Source organism: Bactrocera tryoni, chromosome 5 (genome assembly GCF_016617805.1).
Source record: "Bactrocera tryoni isolate S06 chromosome 5, CSIRO_BtryS06_freeze2, whole genome shotgun sequence".
Classification (NCBI taxonomy): Eukaryota; Metazoa; Arthropoda; class Insecta; order Diptera; family Tephritidae; genus Bactrocera; species Bactrocera tryoni.
The window spans coordinates 14,316,545-14,337,979 of record NC_052503.1 but is presented as its reverse complement, the minus strand read 5'-3'; the positions used below and the strand labels follow the sequence as shown (position 1 = coordinate 14,337,979).

General features: G+C 36.9%; 1 protein-coding gene across 1 annotated transcript in view; it reads right to left on the bottom strand.

Annotated features, from left to right (window-relative positions):
* LOC120776981 overlaps positions 1–19,607 on the bottom strand; it is a 45,925-nt gene extending 26,318 nt beyond the window's left edge. Inside the window, 5 exon segments of the mRNA XM_040108080.1 lie at positions 609–765; positions 4,009–4,694; positions 12,973–14,267; positions 19,087–19,473; positions 19,476–19,607. Of these exon segments, the coding sequence (XP_039964014.1) occupies positions 609–765; positions 4,009–4,694; positions 12,973–14,267; positions 19,087–19,473; positions 19,476–19,509 (2,559 nt within the window). The 5' untranslated portion in view covers positions 19,510–19,607.
* Between the last annotated feature and the right edge of the window lie 1,828 nt (positions 19,608–21,435).

Below are 21,435 nucleotides of genomic sequence, written 5' to 3'. Positions count from 1 at the left end.
GCTGTGCAGCGGAACCTTCCCAATTACGAGACCGGACATTCCAGGTGCATGCCTTCAAATCGTAATCCTTAACACGTTTGCAGGGGTCTTCGTCAAAAGGGGGGTCTCTCATCCGAGGGTGCTTTCTTCTTTGCATTGATAGGCTTTTTATGTAGGTTTTTTACGTTTTCACCTTTTCACTTTAGCTCGCCTTCAAACGGATGTTTTTCGGCTACCCAGAAGATACAGAAGATACTTGGTCTAAGACCGGAATTCGTGAGCAGCTTGAGCCATATGTAAAAGAATCGTTTTTTGACCTCTTTCACCTACTAATCTCTAATTCATTCTGAGAACAATTTTAGTTCAGAAAAGGTATTTAAATATAATCAAAACTTCATAAAATTTTTGGATAGCAATTCTTTCTTCGTCGAATAAGTTAAAACTTTAGAAAAATAATAAAAAATTTTATAACTAATCGCTTACTAGTGATTTTCAAAGCAGTCCAAATATTATGCGAAATTCTGTTTTATCTACTATGTCTATAAGTTCCAAACCCCCAGGGTACTCATGTGTATGTATGTATATATTTTTTATTTGTTGTATTATTTGCCATTGAGCACACCACTTACCACAATCAAGCAACGGATGCGTGCCATCTTCATGTCCATTCGCCTCGTAATTGTGGTCGATCTACGATACCAGAGGGCAATTTGTAGACCATCATCGAGTGCGAAATATCCAATTTCCGAAATGTTCAATTGGCCGCCATATTGTAGTCCTGGATTCCTATTGTGGTCAACAAAGAAACAGCAAATAATATACTTACACACACATGCATATACGAGTAAACACATACTAAATACATATATACTATATGCACTACACATACACTACATCTGCAATATATACACATTTGTATGAAAGTGTGTGTGTATGTGTGCAACTAAGCGCATGGGCAAACAAATATTAGGTTTGCTGTCGATTTTACGCTCGTTTTGTATTTGCGGGTAGTTTATCCGTAGATTTCCGTATTATTATTTTCTCCGCCTTTTTCCTCTTTCTGTGTGTGTGTGAATGGTCCCTTTTTGGCAGCAATATTTAAGTAAATCTGGTACACCAACACGTTTGCGTCCTTTTTGGTAAACATTTTGTGTGCCGTTGAAGTTCATTTGATTTTCTTATTTACTGTGAGGGACACAATTGTCCAGTAACGGTATTAGAAAATTACTTCCGTGAAAAAAATAACTCGGTCTTATTGGCTTCAAGTAAAATTCGAAAATTTGTTAAATAGCACAGGTGTACCGGGGCTTTGTTGCCCTATATATAGATAAGCTGGATTTTGGATATACTTTTGCACACAATTTATGACACTATCAATGGCTTTGTAAGATTTTCTCTTCTGATTAGCTTTTCCTTAACAATTTACCAATTGACAAACTCTTTTAGAGGATCAGCATTAATCTGCCACAATCAGTCGATTCCATCAACCTTGATACTTTTCGTCAATCACTTTTAGTTCATAGAGTGTAAAATAATCTTAAAAAATTAATTAAATGTTAAAGTTTTGCACAATTTCATCATAATTTTGTGCCTTATGGTTTAATTAATTAAAATAATATTTTTCCGCATCCAGCGCTTTGACAAATTGCTTTATCATTATATTATCTAAACTGATCACATCGGAAATTCCTCAGATCATTCAAAGAAAACAACTATGATCTATGTAGATGTTTTATGCTCTCTCTCTCACTTCCACTGATAAATTGTACCGATTTCGAGAAACTTGGCGGCATCATTGCATTGAACAAAACTATTTTGGTAAGGTTCAGAGATGTTGTCATCGAGGTCACCGGTAAGCCCAGGAAACGTGCTGTTGCAAAGAGGTGGTTAGAGTCATGGGGGGACTCGTTGCATGCTGGACATATGTTTGACATGTCAAAGTCGATTCTGGATAAATAGGAGTTTAACTTGCTACAGTATTCAGAACGAAGTTGCGCAGGGGTCACTCTCGATTCTCGCGGAAACTCAAGCTCTTCGTCTACAATGAGTGGTGGTTTGACTCCAAGTACGTCATTCACTGAGAGAATCGATGAAGGTATTTACGGCTTGACTGTGAATGGCAATCAGTGCATACTTGAAGTTATTTGCGTCCGAAGTCTGGTCGGTGTATTGTCTTATATCGTCGATGTGTTTGGGGACGACTTCTTGATGCTCCTAGGTGACGGTACCGGTTCAAGCAGATAACCGTAGGGATGATTTCTACGAAAATAACCCAGCATAAACTGCTTGAAGAGGATCTCTTTATGCTCCCTAACTAGAAGTATGCGGGCCTCATTGTGCAGATATTTGACACGAGACATCCCGTAATGGTGTGTGAGGAGGAACGGAGCAGAGGCTGTCGAGTGTCACACCTAAAACCTTAGAATTATTGACAGTTGGAATTTTAACGCCTTCGACTGCAATATTAATGTCAAAACTGAACTCCTTCGCCCAGATTGTGAATATGGCAAAATAACTCGGAAAGAGTTTTTGGTTCCGTGCAGTGAAAAATCCCCAAAACAGCCAATTCTACGCCAAGGGCGCCATTCAAACTCTACCTCGATTGGGCACAATACATGTAATGTATGGTGCTATCTTAAGATCTACTCTGGCCTTAAACGCACCGGGAGTAGACCACGAGTTACGTGACCCCATGCTGCCAACGCACTACAGCAAACCTTAGCCTCTGTAGCTGTGCAACCGTCACCAAGTGCGCACACTGCGCCGCCACGCCATCCGACTGGCCAACAAAGGACCCCTGCGGCCCATAGGAGTTCAAACAGGCAGAATGACTCCCACTCTGATCGCTTTATTATCCCTCTTTTATCTTTCCTTGTGACCTGAAAACAGACGATTAATCGGCTGAATATCATGGCAAGGTAAGCGGAAGCCGAAAAAAATCGCGTTAAAGCAGGTCCGGAATCAAGGTTATGTTGACAGTTTTATTTGATTATCGAGGTATGGTGTTCTTTGAATTTCTTCCGACCGGCCAAACTGTCAACAAGCGCTCTTTGAGCGCTCTACATTGTTTGCGCGAAGCTGTTCTTAAAATGGGGTCAGAATTATGGGCCGACAACACTTGGTTTTTGCAGCACGATAATGCACAGTCGCATACTGCATTGATTCTTCCTGAGTTTTTCACCAAATTTTCAGCCAATATCGTGCCGCAACCTCCATATTCACCTGATTTAGCTTCGTGTAACTTCTGACTATTCGGCAAACTCAAACGAACGCTCTGCGGAAACCGTTTGAGCCAATTGAAGACATTAATTATTTTGGAAATTGACTGTTCGAGGATTGAAAAAACGTTTTCACAACTGTAGATTTTGAAAATTAAATTAAGAATTTGAAAATTATGTACAAAGTCCTACTATTTTTTGCTCATAGTAGTATTTCTATATTTCTGATAATCATCTCATTTCTACACAAAAATTCACATAATTTCATGAATACAACAAGATATTTTAAGCGCTTCCTTGCATTGTTAAACTACAGTTATTTAAAAAAAAATATGAAAAAGAACTCTACGACGTCAAATTCAAGGCCTTCCTTCCTATACGCCGCCAATACCCATTATTGTCAAAAAGCAAACTTTGGCAACGCGTAAAAAATTTCAATCAGCAAATTGAAAAACTTTCGCTTAACAACACGCACACACACACATACGTTGCACATTTCACGTAGAAGTTTACAAAAGATTATTGTCATCGGGAAGAATACAAAACGCTCACGCAAACGGCAAACTGCTGCGCTGTAACGGCACATATGTTGCCAATACTCAATAAGAGCGCCGCAGCGTAAGACTACACACACACACATATTCACCTTAAACCTCTTGCATGGCTGTGCGTGTCTGTGTGTTTATCTTCGGCAAGCAGGCATATCCTTTTTAATGAGTATATCTTACGACGTCGCCGTGCATGCCGCACGCGAACACACACAACAACAACCCAAATAAAACGCGTATAAAAAGCATAAAATGAAACTTACCAAACATCGTAGAGCCGGTAGTAATCCTTCCTTTGAAGTGTATTATTAGTAGCGCTTTCACTGTCAGACGTGCCGCAGCCCCGGCCAGAGAGCACACCATCATCTCCATCACCATCAGCATCTCCGTCACCATCGCCATCTCCATCAGCCACCCCACCGCCCGCACATTTTGTGTTATCGTCGGTTGCAGCGCCGTCACGTATACGCCGTGTGCGCCGCTTTGCCAATATTAACTCAGTATTTATGTTGATGTTGATTTTTTCCAGATACTTTTCAATAATCTCCATGGTGTTCTCATTATTGGCAGTCACCGGCGTCGCTGTAAGAGTAGCTTTTGGGCGCGGCGACTTAATCGAAGTACTCCGTGTGGCAACTGTTGATGTCGCTGTCGCTCTGAGCTGCTTCTGCCCCTCCTCCGCCTCATCCAACTGCTTGTTCGCTTGCAGCTGCTGCGTTTGAGTTTGCACGAAAAACTTATTGGTGAGGTTGTCGGCATTGTTGTCGTCGTCGTCGACTGCCTCATTATTCGGTTGTGCGCTGGTTCGCTCGCAATTCTTATTATTGTTGTTGTTGTTGTCGCTGTGATCGTTGTCAGCGTTGTCATCGATGTCAGCATTCCGATTAAATGTATAATCCTCAATCAACAGCCAATGATAGGTTGCATTGAACAATGCTTTGCTCGATGCCTTGGCATTCGTACGTTCAGCCACGTACGTGTGTGTGTGTACATGTGAGAGTTGTTTGACGTAACAATGTAGCGTTCATTTGTATTTAAGTGGAAGGGAGAAAGTGAAAAAGTTAGTCCAACGTTTCAAATGAGATTTTGAATATTTATTTTACGGTGCTCGCCCATACTCGCATTTGTGCATTGTTAAAGTACCGTTAGTCGCAAAGCCTGTCACGACGCGTTTACGAGTGAAATTTAAGAAATTTCCAAAAAAAAATAATTAAATTGATTTCTTTGCTAGAAAAAATGGATGAAAGTGAGCCATTAGCTAAGAAAAGTGTAACTTGTCTGCTCTCTGCGCACTTTCCTGTTACTTATACCCTGAACAGGACATATTAAATTTGTCTTGCAGTTTGTAAGATCCAGCAAGAAATGTGTGAGCGCTTTTAAAGTATCAGCGTGCGGAGCCGCGTCGATTTAACCAAGTCTGTCTACGTTTCCGTTGATCTTTATATACGCGAATTAGCCCCTTAGTATTTGAGATATTGATCTGAAATTGTGTACACACTCTTTTCTCTCAAACAAGATACTCATTTGTTCGAACCACCGATATTGAACCACTTTATCATATAGCTGCCATACAAACTGAACGATCGGAATTAAGTCCTTGTATGGAAAACTTTTTCTTTTGACAAGGTATCTTCACAAAATTTGGCTCTGCGTATTCTCTAAAACAATTGCATAATATATGCAAAAATTTTCGACATCGGAATCGTATAATATATAGCTGTCATATAAACTGTTTGATCAACTTCACGTTGGAAGGAACTACATATTTGCATTTATACAAGGGGTTAGGGTATTATTTTCGCTTTTACTTTTTTTATTTTTATCTCTATTTACTTCTATGTACTGCTATTCACAAAAGCATGTTAAATACAAAAAAAAAGATATCAAAATCTGTACAAAAACACATTTACGCTAACAATCTGCAGCAGTCGTTTGTAAGTATTCCCAGCTAAATCATTTACTTTCATGCGCTTTGAGCGCTCTTTTTCCCATCTCTTTGGTCTTTTCTCACAAAACATCAATAAGCATGGATAATTGCATAGATTTGCTTGTAAGTCGTGATTTCGCTTTTGCTGTTAGCGCTGATTCACCGCTCCTTCGCTGCCAAATATCCATTGGCGTTTGATGTATCATCGTCAAAGCTTCATTTGCATTTTACATAGAACAACTTTATTGGCTACTCTTAGTTTCGATTATTACTCTCCGATTTACACCCTTTTCTAAGTATTTCTTTGGAGCTCAATGTTTTTCAGTAGAAAGTATGTATTTATGAATAGAAAGTATTTATTTCCACTTGCGAAATTAGATTCATAGTAGAGCGGATAATGTTCTGCATATGCTATTTTTAAAATCTATGGCACATCTATAGCTTCTCATTGGGAGTAAATGCTTTAAAAGTTAACTAGCGACTGTTTACATTCATTTATTCATGAAATAGAAACAAAGATCTAGAATTTTTATATAGATAACCACACACACGCCGCATCAGAGAATATTGAGGATATTGATAAAATGTCTCGTTTACTATAAGCCACTTAAATGATCAGTTTCATCTCATTACATAAGTAATTTGAATTTATCGAGCTATATTTTATAGTATATTCGTACCAAAATTATTCACCCTTCTTAATTAGCTTAAAAGATGAACAGAAGTTGAACTAACAGAAAATAACGTCTTTCGGTGTTGAAATATGATCCAGAGAGTTTTATAATATATTTTCGAAATACAAATCCGAAAGGCTTTCTTGAACTCGTTATGCTTGTCTTAAAATTTTTATACTTTGCAAATGTTTTTCACAAATTTCCTTTTCGTTGGGCAGCTTATTACCAAAGTATGTATGTGTATGAAAGACCTACTGACCTTTCCTTCGAATAAATTTTTAAATAATTTCAATTTTTCATTTTCGTAAGGTGTTATCTCTGTTTCAAAATATATTTAAAATACAAATTCCTCAATACTTTGGTGTAGGTTAGCTTTAGCGCCTAACTAGAGCTATATATATATCTATATATTCCCAAATACTTTTGCATTAAAGGGTTACAGGGGTTTACAGGTTTTAAAAAATCGATTTTTTTTATTCACTTGCTAAATTCTACAACACCTCTAGAATCATGTCCAAAATTTCAAGTTTATCCGAGTAATAGTTTCGGAGATACAACCTTAAGAACTTCCGCGCTCGAAGCTACCTAGGCTAAGGACGCCTGTTTTTGATGTCGGTTGGCAAGATGTCTCGAGAACAAATCCACCGATCGTCATAAAATTTTACCCAGGTGTTCGAGATACAATTCACAGAGACTTGGAAGACGGAATTTTTTCTATTACAACTATTTGAAAAAAAATTAGCGAAATTTGCACTGAAATTTTAATTTTTTGTCAAAAATCCAAAAATCCCATTTTCAATTTTTTGTTTTCCTTCGTCCAAGTTATAAGTTAACGTTTTAACTAAAACGCGTATTTTTTCAGTTTAGATTATCCTGTGAGGAGTTATCCTGAAAACGCGGGCGCATCGTCTTTTCGAGCGTTCAACGGAAATGGCCGAGTTTAAAATATTTTTTTTCAAAAATATCAGAATTCTTTGTTAATAGTATATGTAAGTAACAATAAAAAGTCTAATAAAATATTTCATTCCTTATATGAGAAAAAAAATTGTTGAAGAAAGGCTGTTTTTTACCAGAGAAAACCCATGTAACTTCTTTATGCGTCATATATTAGCCAATATGTGAGTTATCTTAATAAAACTAAAAGAGCGTGTTTTTGTAACGGTGCATATTTGTGCTTAGAATGAATAAAATCGGCGGAAAGCTCGCCCGAGATCTCATATTCCCTGCCTTAACCCTTGCAATTAGCAAGAGTACTTCTTCCTTACTGTTTTTTTTTTTTTTGTTTATTTAACAAAAATGACTTCGCAAATCTGACATTCAAGTCCAATAATGAAATTTACTTTACCTAAAGTAAAATGCGTTCCCTCAATTAAAAAAGGCACTTCAATTGAAAATAAAGCCACAATTGATGCGTCTCTAATTTTCAAATATCCGGCAGCTTTTCCATAACACAAACAACAAATTTAATAATTGTATATGTATTTGCGAACTTTAATGCTAATTGAATTGAATAGCTAATGTGTGGCGGCTTACAATCAATTTAAACTAAAAGCTCAAACCGTATAATTACACCTAACATCGAATTGCAAAGGCGCAACCACACACACACCCACACACATACGGGCGCATTTGTATTTGGTGCGGCGATGAATTTTCGAATAGTCGACATTGCAAATGTGCGGAGTAATAAGCATTAACAGTTACAAAATAGCAACAAATTGACGGCAAATCGAATACAAAGTGCATAACAAACATAAATGGAATTGCCGAATGGCCGATTTTACACACGCAAACACACACACGCGTGTACTCATTAGTTGCGATTCCTGTCGAGCGCTTTCAGCATAGAACCGCAAGCGAATTTTCGAAAAACAGTTGAATGGCCCGCTGTTAAACTGTATTTAGTTGTAACTATATCTAGGCAAATATCGATATTTAAACACATTCGGCGGCAATCGCATGGCGTGGCAAGCGGCAGATGGACAAAGCGTGCATAAACGTGCAAATTTGAGCATGTGGGGGTGAAACACATATGCTATTGATGCTATATGTTACTATTATAATAACGATTTTAATTCAAAAACTCAGTATAGCTGTGCCGTTATAATCCGTTTGATGCAGCTGTTTTCAAGTGTAAGTGGAGATCTTTTATTTTCATTTTTTTAATATTTTTATTAGCTAATATTTATTTAGCTATATTTATTTTATTAGCTAAGGATCTTTATGCTCTCAAATATTTCACATACCAATATTTTCGGACAGCAACAAAAAAATTAGAAAAAAATTTAAATAAGATAATTTGGTAGTGATTATCCCAAAAAAAAAATAAAAATATATAAAAAATAAATAATAATTTTATGCTTTACATTTCGCCTTAAAATTCTTTATTTTTTGATGGATAAACCAAAATTTCTGTAGATGATAAAACGAACTATAACTAAAAGTGAAAATTTTTTCTTTAAGATAAATGTGTATTGAAAAGATCAATTTTTGGACTTAAAGACGATAGAAACTAACTACAGTTATAAATTTCTATCAAAAACGTCATAAAAAATAGTGACCCCCACAGGTGTTTCTACATGCAACTTATAATATTAAATTCACGTACGCACCACGGCGTATACGTAACATCTGAATTCATATTTTTACCTTCGCAAGCGAGCCATGGCGTATGCGTAACATTTGAAATAATTCGATAGACTTCACTACTATCTATTACTTTCTAAATCAGTTATCAGTTTTTCTAAAAAATCTAAACAAAGGATGCTTTTAGAATACGGAGGCTGCTACATATATATATTTCTGGCCTAGGCAACACTAAGTGTTGTCAGGTGCAATCTGACATTTCCATTGGAAAGTTTGACATTTTTTAGCATAACATCACTCAGAACGTTTTGTCATTTAATCGTGAATTGTTTTATTTACAGGGAATTAAAAAATTCATCTCGGCCAAAAAATGGAATTAACTCGTGAACATTTTCGTGCGATCATTTTTCACAACTTTCGACGTGGATTATCACGACAAGAGTGCATCGATGAACTAAAATCTTTGTATGGCTATGAAGCACCATCCTATAGCACTGTGAAAAACTGGTACAACGAATTCAATCGTGGCCGACGCTCGCTCAAAGACGAATTCCGTGAAGGTCGTCCAAAAACAGCCGTTGTGCCAGAAAACATCGATGCCGTACGTGAACTGATAATGCAAGACCGTCATGTAACATACCTTCAGATAGAAGCAAAGGATGCTTTTAGAATACGGAGGCTGCTACATATATACTATATATTTCTGGCCTAGGCAACACTAAGTGTTGCCAGGTGCAATCTGACATTTCCATTGGAAAGTTTGACATTTTTTAGCATAACATCACTCAGAACGTTTTGTCATTTAATCGTGAATTGTTTTATTTACAGGGAATTAAAAAATTCATCTCGGCCAAAAAATGGAATTAACTCGTGAACATTTTCGTGCGATCATTTTTCACAACTTTCGACGTGGATTATCACGACAAGAGTGCATCGATGAACTAAAATCTTTGTATGGCTATGAAGCACCATCCTATAGCACTGTGAAAAACTGGTACAACGAATTCAATCGTGGCCGACGCTCGCTCAAAGACGAATTCCGTGAAGGTCGTCCAAAAACAGCCGTTGTGCCAGAAAACATCGATGCCGTACGTGAACTGATAATGCAAGACCGTCATGTAACATACCTTCAGATAGATGCCTATGCATTTCTCCCACCAGCATACATTCCATATAGCATGAACACCTATGGCTGTAAAAAAGGTTTGTTCTCGTTGGATCCCGCACAATTTGACAATCGCTCAAAAAAAGGCTCGTGTGGATTGGTGTAAAGAAATGCTGCAAAAATACGTTCGCGGTGCTTCAAAAGACGTTTATAAGATCGTCACAGGTGACGGATCATGGATCTATGCGTATGAGCCCGAAACAAAACAGCAATCGACCGTGTGGGTCTTCCAAGACGAGCCAAATCCAACGAAAGTTGTTCGTGGAAGAAGCACTTCGAAGCAAATGGTTGCCTGTTTCTTCGGCAAAACTGGTCATGTGGCGACTGTTCCGCTTGAGCAACGTAGGACGGTCAATTCTGAGTGGTAAACCACCATTTGTTTGCCTAAAATCTTCGGAGAAATTCGAAAAACGAACATGACAATGCGAGCTCTCACACATCGGCTCAAACCAGCGCCTTTTTGACCGGCCAAAACGTCGAATTGATGGGTCATCCGCCGCACAGCCCCGACTTGGCACCCAACGACTTCTTTTTATTCCCACACATCAAGAAAATAATGCGTCGTCAGCGATTTTCGTCGCCAGAAGATGCTGTTGAAGCATTCAAAAACCATGTTTTGGAGGTGTCTCAATCGGAGCAGAAAAAGTGCTTCGAAAATTGGTTTGAGCGCATGCAAGAGTGTATAAATCTTGATGGAGAATATTTTGAAAAACAATAAAACCATTTTCGTTGATAAATATTCCTATTTTCATTTTTAGGCTAGAAATATATATAGCAGCCTTCGTACATTTATGATATGTCTCATTTTGAATAGCCATACCTATCAAACCAACTGTCAAATTCTGAACATTAACAATTGGACCGACTGAAGAAAGCATCCAAAAGCGTCATTCTTTCATTTTGACCATTTTACCCAGTTCTTTACTTTTGAACTTGAAAAAGATCATTTTATAATCTTACAAGAGTCAAAGCTCCTCCTGAAGGTATTTCAGGTGCTGGCAAAACTTTATATTAAAATGAAAATATGTTGCTTTCAAACATACATTATTCGATGAAATTTTGAATAAGTTACATTCAAATTTGATACCTTCTTGACATACACACATTGAAGGCCATAAACTTAGACTTAGTTTTATTGCCATATTTTAGTTCGCATCAGCGAGAATTATTTAAAAAGTCTTCAAGTGCGATATGTGGACCGATGAGTTTAAATTTAATATATTGAGTTTATGTGGAAAACAACAACCAGAGAATAGTAATTATACAAGTTAGCGGTATGAGGTTTAAACAAAGGTAGATACCAATTTCTAATTTTGCGCTAAGCCAAATAATTTGTAAGGAATTTTTCCATTTAGTTTCATTAAAATATCAAATATCATGGGACAGAAAAAGGGACGGACTGATTGCATTAATTTTGACATTGCTAATGTACACTTGAGTATATAATTTCAAGCAATTTTATATATAAATAATACTGACTGATCGACATATTCGGCACAAAATCATTATAAATAGTATAAGATAGTTGTGGGTAATATTGACTCTGTTTTTACTAATATATCATGTCACGGACTAATAAACTGCCCTTAGAATTTCTTTAAGGTTCCTCACATTAAAGCACCAATCATTTGTACTAAAGTCAGCCGGGTGTTCAAAAATCCTGATAATAATCAGCTCAAATTTTCGCCCAGTTTTATCCATTTTTGGCACAAAAATGCATTGTTATGAGTAAGAGATAACTAACATATTGGCTGATTTATGCGGTATAAAATCAACCGAAAGTTCAAATATCTGTATATTAGGTGTATAAGAGCTCAAGGAAATATTGACCCTATTCAATCCATCTTTAATACACAGAGGTAGTATTATCACGAGATAATTTTCTTTTAATTTCAATTGTACATACATACAATAATCGATATTTTGGGTCAAAAGTTTTGCTTGGACTTGGACAATTTTTGACCGCAAGATGACATACTTTAAATTCACTGCAAAGTTTTATCTCGTTATACAATTGTATACTGGAAAATGTAAGAATCAAAATGAGTTTAAAATTGTGTTATATGTAAAGTAGGTGTGCTTGTAATCCGATTTCCCCCATTTTCACACTACCATATAGGAATATGAAAATAAAAGCATGTACCGAATTTTTCGAATTGTTTTCACCTAAAAGAGGACAGTGCCACGCCCATTGTCCAATTTTTATCCTGGGCCTTATAAGGCTATTATATATTGGCTAGGTGTTATTCCTCTGTGGCAAAATTTGATGTCTCTGGAGAGTTTTTAGTTATTAGTGGTTAGTGAGCAGGGTTATGACCCGATTTCGTTCATCTTCTCACTGTTGGCCGACGTTCTTATTCGATTTATCTTGAGCAAATTTGCTTAGTTTGGCTTGAATGGTTTGAGAGATATATACATTAAACCTATTAGAGTACGTAATTGTCGCTATTTGTATCAAATCAATGGATTTATTTTGTGCCACAGAATAAGAAACTATGAAGTGGTGCAAATTTTTTGTATAAAAAGTTAAATAGCAAAGCCAAAAAACGTCAATCCCTAAACATTTGTCTAATAAATCAGAATTTCATATTGCGAAAATTCTAATATAAAAGATTTTCGGGCGAAAAGATTTTATACAATATCTAAAAATAATTCTTCTTTAATCTTTAAAAAGGTTGCTGAAACTAAAATGCATCCACATATATTAAATTTGGAGCATGAGAATCGGAGATTTTGGGCACTACACTGCGTATACGCAACCGCATTTAAAAATTCCCTATTCAAGTGGGTACACATGGCTTAAAAACACACACCACACTCTCTACCTTACCTTTCGACCAGATGACACTTTACCATTTTTCCACATGCGACTTACCATTTCGAGCAGCCGACGACTCGCTGCACCGCATGCCAAATTCAGCACCACCACCTGTCGGCTGCCATCGTCGCGCAACACTTGTGCCAGCCAATTTGCATTCGTGTACGCATTGCGAGCGCCGGCATTACCTGCAGCTGATCGACCATAACCGCCACCAGCGGCAAATCCACCGCCAAATGTGCGTTGCACATTCCAATTGTAGCGTTGGTTGTTGTTTTTGCTATTCTTGTTATTGGCAGCGGTTGGACGTTTATTGATTAATTGATCGATATGTACAACTTTAATTAAAATGTCCCATGGTGCGGCGGTGAGGAGGGTGGCGTTAGCGGCGAAGGCTTCACTGGTAGCGCGGCGATTGGCACGGTTGCTTCCTTTTCCGCTCTGCGTCACATTTCCGTTATTCAGCGCCGCAGTGGTCGAACGTTTGCCGCGCGTATTTCCGTTGCCACGCACTGTCCGTGCATTTGTTTCGACAGCTTTAGATAAGGCTACCGTGCGCGCTGTTGTTGCTGTTATTGCTCTTGTTGCGCTCGGTGCATTTGCTGGCGCAGTTTTGCCCTTTGTTACCACCTTGTCAGAGCTGGCTTTTTTCGCCTTTGCTGCGCCGCCATCTGACCTCATTTCGTCCGCTGCCTTGCTGCCGCCGTACATGCGCTGCAACATCGCCAGCGTCTGCATATTTAAGTACGTCATTTGTTCGCCGAAAGTGCGGCCGGGCGCGGGGCTCAACCAGCGGCAGGTGAAGTACGTGACACGCGGTATGTGCTTGTATTTAATTGCAAATTCATAAATTAACTGCTGCTGCAACGCGGCTGTCACATCCACCGGTGGATCACAAGCGTTCGTCTGCGTTTCGCGCGCACCCCCCTCCCCTTCTTCTGTGTTTTCAGCAAAGTTTTGCTGGTCTCCAGTTTGTGGTGTGGCTGCTGCTGCCCCTTCTGTGGCGCTTTCTGCATGTGCTGCTGCAAATAACGATGTTGTTGTTGTTGTGGCTGCTATAATTTTTCTGTCAACAACCTTTGGTCGCTTTGCATTTTCATTTCCATTATTTTTCACATTTTCGTACTCATTAATTTCGACGCTGTAATTCATAGTTGTTGCCATGCTGTTGCTATCATACATTGTTGTTGTTGCTTCAGTGTGTATTTCAACCGTTTGTTGGGTCATCATGCGTTTTGTATCGGCCACACCTGTCATTACCGCGTCCAGCGTTGTGTACTCATACCCTGCTGTAGCATTTAGCTCTGCTGACTTACCTTCGGCCGCTGTCGCTGCATCTCGTTTGAATAACACTGTACAACAAAATTATTATTTTAGAAAGACAAAAATACAATTTTTGCTGAATTAAGGCAAAAGTTATATTTATCATCGTAGTTAAAAAAAAAGATGTAGAAAATAGATTCGATGATCAATATTAAAGAGATTTGAAGAAATTATTTTCGAAGAAAACGAAGCTCTATCAAGAAAAGCATGAGAACCTATTTCATAGGATGCAAAAATTTAAGCTTCTTAAGTTTCTACAATTTTGCTTCCGATAACAATAATACAAAAGTCAAAATCTCATAACGTTAGAACTATATACATACATATACATATATGTATATCTCGACGAAAACCTAGAACAATCAGGTCCCATAACCAATACCAAAAGGTTGAAACTAAAAAAAATGTGTTTCAACGAAAATTCAGAAATAATCCCGTGAACATTTTGAAAAATTTCAAATATTTCGCGATTAGTGCAGGCAATCCCGCAATATCTGAAAAATCCCGAAAATTCAGAAAGTACGCTTTGAACCTTTTGAAAAAATTCAAATATTTCGTGACTAGTGCAGGCAATCCCGAAATATCGGAAAACCCCGAAGGGTTGAAACCAAAAAAAACTTGTGGCTCGACGAAAAATTAGAAAGAACGCTTTGAATCTTTTGAAAAAAATTATATAGGATTAGTACTGGGAATCCCGAAATATCAGAATAATCCCAAAATACGTACACATGCAATGCTTTTTGGAAACGTATGCCCATACGAAGTACTTGAATAAAGATTAGCAAAAAAATTATCAATTTGTTTTTTCATAAGTTTATAACATTAGAACAATTATTTTATCTTAAATATTCACAATGTAAAAATATATAGAAATTCGAAAACAAAATTTGAAAGTCAAATATTTCGGGATCAGTACATACAGTCACGAAATATTAATAACCTCTATGTGGATAGCTTGAAAAGTCGATTATAAAAAATTCCCTTATAATGGGAATATTCGGAAACAAAATTTCGGATCACCCCAAATGATCAATTTAATACGTACATCAATAACAAACAATAAATTAGCTTCCCTTTAGTCTTCGCATTTCGGGATTTAGAAAAGAAGATTTCGGGATCCCGAATTTGTTTCGGGATCAGACCAGATAGTACACTTTAAATAGCTAAGGATGCTGGCAGAAGAGAGCTTAGCATCTTATTTGGTTTTCACAGTGCTTAATTGAAATATATGACACAGTAGTCTTTACGGAAAACTTAGTTTCTTGTAAAAGTACAAAATAAGCTAACCAATTATCTTTCACAATCTTAATAAAAGACTCTTAATAATTACAAGCTTTCATAAACCTATTTTTGGTTTCTACTTTATTTTGCACTCTGAAGTCTTGACTGTGAGTCTGTTTGTATCTATGTATATGTATATGTACATACATATGGGCATTTTCACGGTAACGGACGCAACATTCGTACGCTTTTAAGTGCGTCCAAACCAAAGAAGACAAAGGAAAAATTTATATATATTGACATTGTTTTGAAGGGCTGGCGCAGTACTAGATTTTAATATATACGGGAAGGTTCTACTACAAATAAGTACGTAGTTATAAGCAATTATAAAGTGATACGGACGCGACAAAAAATAGAAGTTTTTTTGAGGCGCATTCAGAAATATACAAAATTCAGCAAATTAAGGATTTATATGTATATAAAAATATATATATTAATAAATGCGAACAGATGACTGTTATTCGTAGGTTTATGAAATATGTTAATTTTCTCTTAGTTTTTTTTAATTGAGTATAGAAGAAATACGGACGCGACATAACGGACGCGACAAAATCTTCCATTAACAAAGAAATACAATTTTTTCATTATAACACTTCACTTTTATTGAAAATTAATCAAAACAATAACGTAAATTAAAAATTCAAGTAACATTATAGTAAAAATGACTTCAAAAATTAAGAAGAAAGTTATTAGTTTTTAGAATGGTCTATTTTAATTAATTTCTTTAATGAATAGGCGGTCCGAGCAACTTCAATAAATTTACTGTCGAAATATGAAAACCAATGCAAACTCTTAACTCCTTTGATATTTGGAATATTTTGCCATAACTCTGACAGTTGATTACAAAAACTATCAATTTGTGTTCCAGAGATATACAAAATGTTAACTCCATGAATATTGTTCTTAGCACATTCATAGAAGCATAAAGCATCACCGAGAACAATATTTCTTGCTTTAACGATTTGCCAGACTTTTCGTTTAACTACGGCACCTATTCCGTCTACAGCACCTTTGCCATGTGAAGTGGCAAAAAAATTCCACTCTAAGATTCCGCAATTAAATTCAGCTGCAAGTCTTGGAATACTAGAAAGAATAAATTTATTTTTGAATTGGGAAGTGCTTCCATCAGAGAAAATATAAATACTGGTAACTCCTTTGTACTGGTTTTGTAATATATTGATAATTTTGGAAATAAAGCAATAAACGTCGAATTTACTGTGGGTCAATCTATCACTGATAACAGCAAAAGACTTGGTTTCACCAAGAACCCAAGCTACGCACGTAAACACTGTTACTTGGCTATAACTAAAGTGGGCATCTTGAACTTCGTTTTGGAATGTCAAGCGATAATTTTCAGCAAAATCAACTTGCATAACAATTTCATTAGCTGCTACATTTTTTTTTTCGTTTCAAAGTAATTTTGTTGGTGTCGTTTAACAAAACAATGCATTTTAAAAGCTGGTAGCTGAATCTCTATATCATGAATTAAGTCGATTAATGGACCAATAGTGTAGTTTAAAGTTATGCGATCATCTACTTTTCTCCACTGTTTCCATTTGATTTGCGTATTAAATTTATTAATAAACTGTATTGGCACTAGATCGTCTTTAATATCGCGTACACAGCTGTCACAATTATTAGCCATGCAATTTTCATTCATAACGTCGCAGCAAACTGATGTAAGAAATAATTCAGCTTTGGCAGGAATCTGCGGTATAATCTTTGCACAGCCTTCTAGTAGAAAAATAAAGTTTGCATGGTACTTACAGACACACATATTGTGTCGTAAATTATTGATTAACTGAATGTAAGTTGGCTTAGAACGAATAAAAATAGTTTTGCAGACTTTTTCTTCGGTATATTCGGCTTTGAAAAGTTGATATGCTTCTGTTAAGGTCATAAGCATAAAACGTTTTGAGACTACTTTCCCATTGATTATCATTGTATCCTTTCTCCCAGGAGCTTGAACGCTGATTCCATCTTGCAAAAAGAATTGTTCAATTAATTTTTCGCGCATCTGGCTTTTTGATGACTTGGTTGTATTTTCATTCATCGTTTCTGTTGGCTTAATATATTTATTGCATAAAGATTTGAGGATAGCTATTTTTCTATTCAGGTTTTTAGGTAGCGCAGCATCAACTTTTTTAATTGCTTTTCCCATCGCTTGTTTACAGCTGTAAATTTCGCAATTCAAATTGTCAACAGTATTTATGCTCTTTATTTTGCCGCAAAACTTGCTGCCTAACACTGTCCTTTTCTTTCTTCTTTTCTAATAAATTGCTATCACTTTTCATTTTTTGCGATAATCTTTTTCGGTACTCTTGCTTTCGTTTTGCTTCTTTCTTCTTGTATTCCTGCCATTTCTCGACGTTTTTTTTCATTTTCTCTCCATACTTCATTGTTATTGCTTTTCTTGTTTCTTTTGCCGTTTTTGCCATCAATAAAATTTTAATTTTGTGCAATTTCTACGACTTTATTTCATATTTAAGGTTTACGGTAACGGACGCGACGAATTTCAAACACCAATAAATTTTATTAATCGCTTTTGCCGAGAGCCAATTATTACTTTTTTTAAGTGAAATGATGTATCTGCTTTTAGTCTGAAAGCAATTTACACTTCAACACTTTGTTCACTAATGAGAACAAAAAATGATGTTTTTCGGTAACGGACGCGACATATGAATATAAGCAGAAGCAAACACTAAAAACTACCGTTATTCGATCTCCACTCAGTCTGTCTGCTTGTTGAACATTATGTCACTATCAGCAGAAGATTTTTAAATTATAAAAACATCACAGTATTACTTTGAATTAGGGAATATAACAGGAAAAACGTTGGTATATTTGGTCAAAAGAGTCAGATTTTTGTAAATTTTTTGTATTCGTTGTATATTTCGGCTCAGAATTAGAAGAAAATAAAAATTCCTTTATATTTATAAAATAAACACATTAGAGATTTATTATTCATCAACAAAAAGTTTTCAGGAACTGTTTGAATTTTGCAGGCGTGGTGGACCTTTTTGTGGAAATGCCCATATGTACGTGAATTAGTTCCTCAGATTTTGAACTTTCCTACTTTCCTGCCCAAAAACCTACTGCTTTGTCAAAATCGTCGATATTGCACTACAGTGACATATAGTTGCCACACAAATCTAATCTTTGTATGGAAAAACTTTTTATTTGGACAAAATATGTTTACGAAATTTGGCAAAGATTGTTATTCAAGGAACGTTATAATATTCAAGCACATTGTTTAGTTCAGACCATCCTCACTTATAGCTGCCATATAAACTAACTGAACAAAATCCAGTCCTTATTTAGACAACTTATTTATTTGACGAGTTATCTTCACAAAATTCGGGGAAGATTGAAGGCAAAAACAGTTTTGCAATCTTGGAACAAATCTTTTAGATCGGGCTATACTAAACATACTGTAGCATATATACCTCTCAAAATCAAGAAAAAAGTTTTGCTATAGATATGAAGGGTGTTCTATACTCTTTCAGCTTTTGACAATATCTACTATCGCCTCTTTTAACTTTGCATTAATTGCATTCGATTGCTCACCTTGCTCCGAACGGCGTTCAGCATCCACATCGGCCGGCACAATACCTTCCAGGACCTCATCCCAGCTGTTGACAATCGCTTCAACATTCTCATTGTCGTCTACAACATTAATCTCCAGCTGCTCGTGCAAATTACTCTTGTTGTTGTAGTTATTATACACCGCTTGATTGCTATGGCGTGCCGCGGCAACACACTCATGCCTGCACCATATTGTTGTCCATATTAAAATTAACAATGCCATTTTTATTTTGTTATTAAAACATTCCGGCGGACGTGTCAGCACATACCGCCAGCGCCGCGCCACCCGCTCTGTAGGCGCTGTCCTTTGCATATTTGGCATGCCCATTTTCATTGCATTCTTATGCGCTGCCTTCGCTTTTGTTTTTGTTTTCGCGTTTGCCTTTGCTCTTTTATATATTTCATAAATTATGCCGTTGCATAAATAAATTCCACAATGCCACAAATTAAACAGCAAGGAAATCAAAAAATAAAAATAAAATAAAATAAAATTGCGCAAAAAACTTTATTATTAAAAAATATATAAATATGTGATATGTGTGTGTGTGGCTTTGCACAAAATTTTCTTGCAACTTTTTTATGACACAAGCCACAAGCGCGCGTCTGTTCGTGCAACTTCACTTACTTGACTGCCACAATTTGCTTGGCGGCTTTATGCGCGCTTTTATAGCGGAAATATTGTGGTCGCCATAAGTGGCTCATCATGCAACAACAAAAACAACAACTGTGAGTACTTCCTCTCAACTGACGCCGCTTCGAACGCGACCATTTACTGTTTTTCAAGCAGCTTTCCGAAAGGTAATTAATGCGTTTGGGCGAATTACCAGCGGAAAATTGCCACAACGAGCAGCGAACGGCGCTCACAAGTTGCACAAATGCGCTTATGGTCGCATGCACTATATATGTGCATGTGTATGGCAATGCCATAACCAAGACGCCATTTGCTCTTCGATTCTTCTCTTAACGGTCTTTTATTATTAATAGCGCAGCGCTAACAATCAATTTTTATGTTAATCGCCATTTTTCGTGCGCTCGCCGCGAGTCACAGTGATTGAAGCGCACACACCGACCAGCATGCCTTTATTGTCAATTGCTATGAAAGACATATGAATTGTTGGTTGTAATTCGCTTTGTTCGCGTTTATTGATGGCGCTGAAGTACACGTAAAAGAAAAGGCCCCATAATCTACTTACGGTTACTGAAAATTTAACGTGTCGTTGTCTTATCTCCGACGCGGCCAAAAGCTCGTAAATTGCAATAACAAAGTGTTAAAATAACGGTCGAGCAGATCGGCATTACAGTGTTAATAATAATAACAATAACAAGAAAGAAGCATACACATCAACCTCACGCCATTGAAAATGGAGGGTACAAACAAATTCAAGGAGAATCTTCCTAGCAGATGAAGATTTTTGAGAGGTGTTTCTATCAGATTCATTTTATACTTTTACAACCTACACGGGGACCTATCATAATATGTTGTAAACATTTTCTCTATCTTTCTATATTCTGTACGAAACCGACCGATTTTTCCTTTTTTTTTTTGCGTTGGTCGACCAAAAGCAATTGACCGAGCCCACCAAAACCGCCAAGTTATACCAAGCTCTTCTCTAATTCTTCCTTCTTACACAGAGGTCTCATTTTTCATCGGATATCATCACTTTAACCTGCGATAAGAATGCAGAGACTTTCTAAATACGATAAATAATATGAGTATGCCCGATTCAGTTTTAACTGTGTCCTACCTTTGTTAGTTGAATGTGAAACAGCTCGAGGTAACTTTACAAAACCGGAATGAATGGAAATATGGGTCCATCAAACATACGAATTCTTGTCGTGCCATCGATTGTTTTGAATCTAAGTTACTCCTTTTTGTAGCTACCAATCCGTTCTTATCAAAGCCATAGAGAGATCCAATATTTATGTGACTAGTCAATAATTTTCCGAGACCGTTTTCTTCTTTTCTTTGGTAGGGTTTTTTACGTGAATGGTCCCAAAGCCAGCGCGCAACCCTGATGAGGGATGGTTTGCCTTCTCACTTTAGCTCGCCTTCTAACGGATGTTTTTTGCCTACCCAAAAGCTACTTGGTCTAAGACGGGAAGTCATGAGCCCAAGTGAATAGCGATCAGAGAACTTTCCTCTTTTGAGTGAACTTCTACACATGACACCATCCTCCAAAGTTATCTCTCGACGAACAAAGACCAAACTCTATAAGTCACTCATAATTTCCGTCCTGGTATATGATACAGAGGTATGGACGATGACAACATCTGATGAGTCGACGTTACGAAATTTCGAGAGAAACGTTGCCAATAGATATAGATATAGAT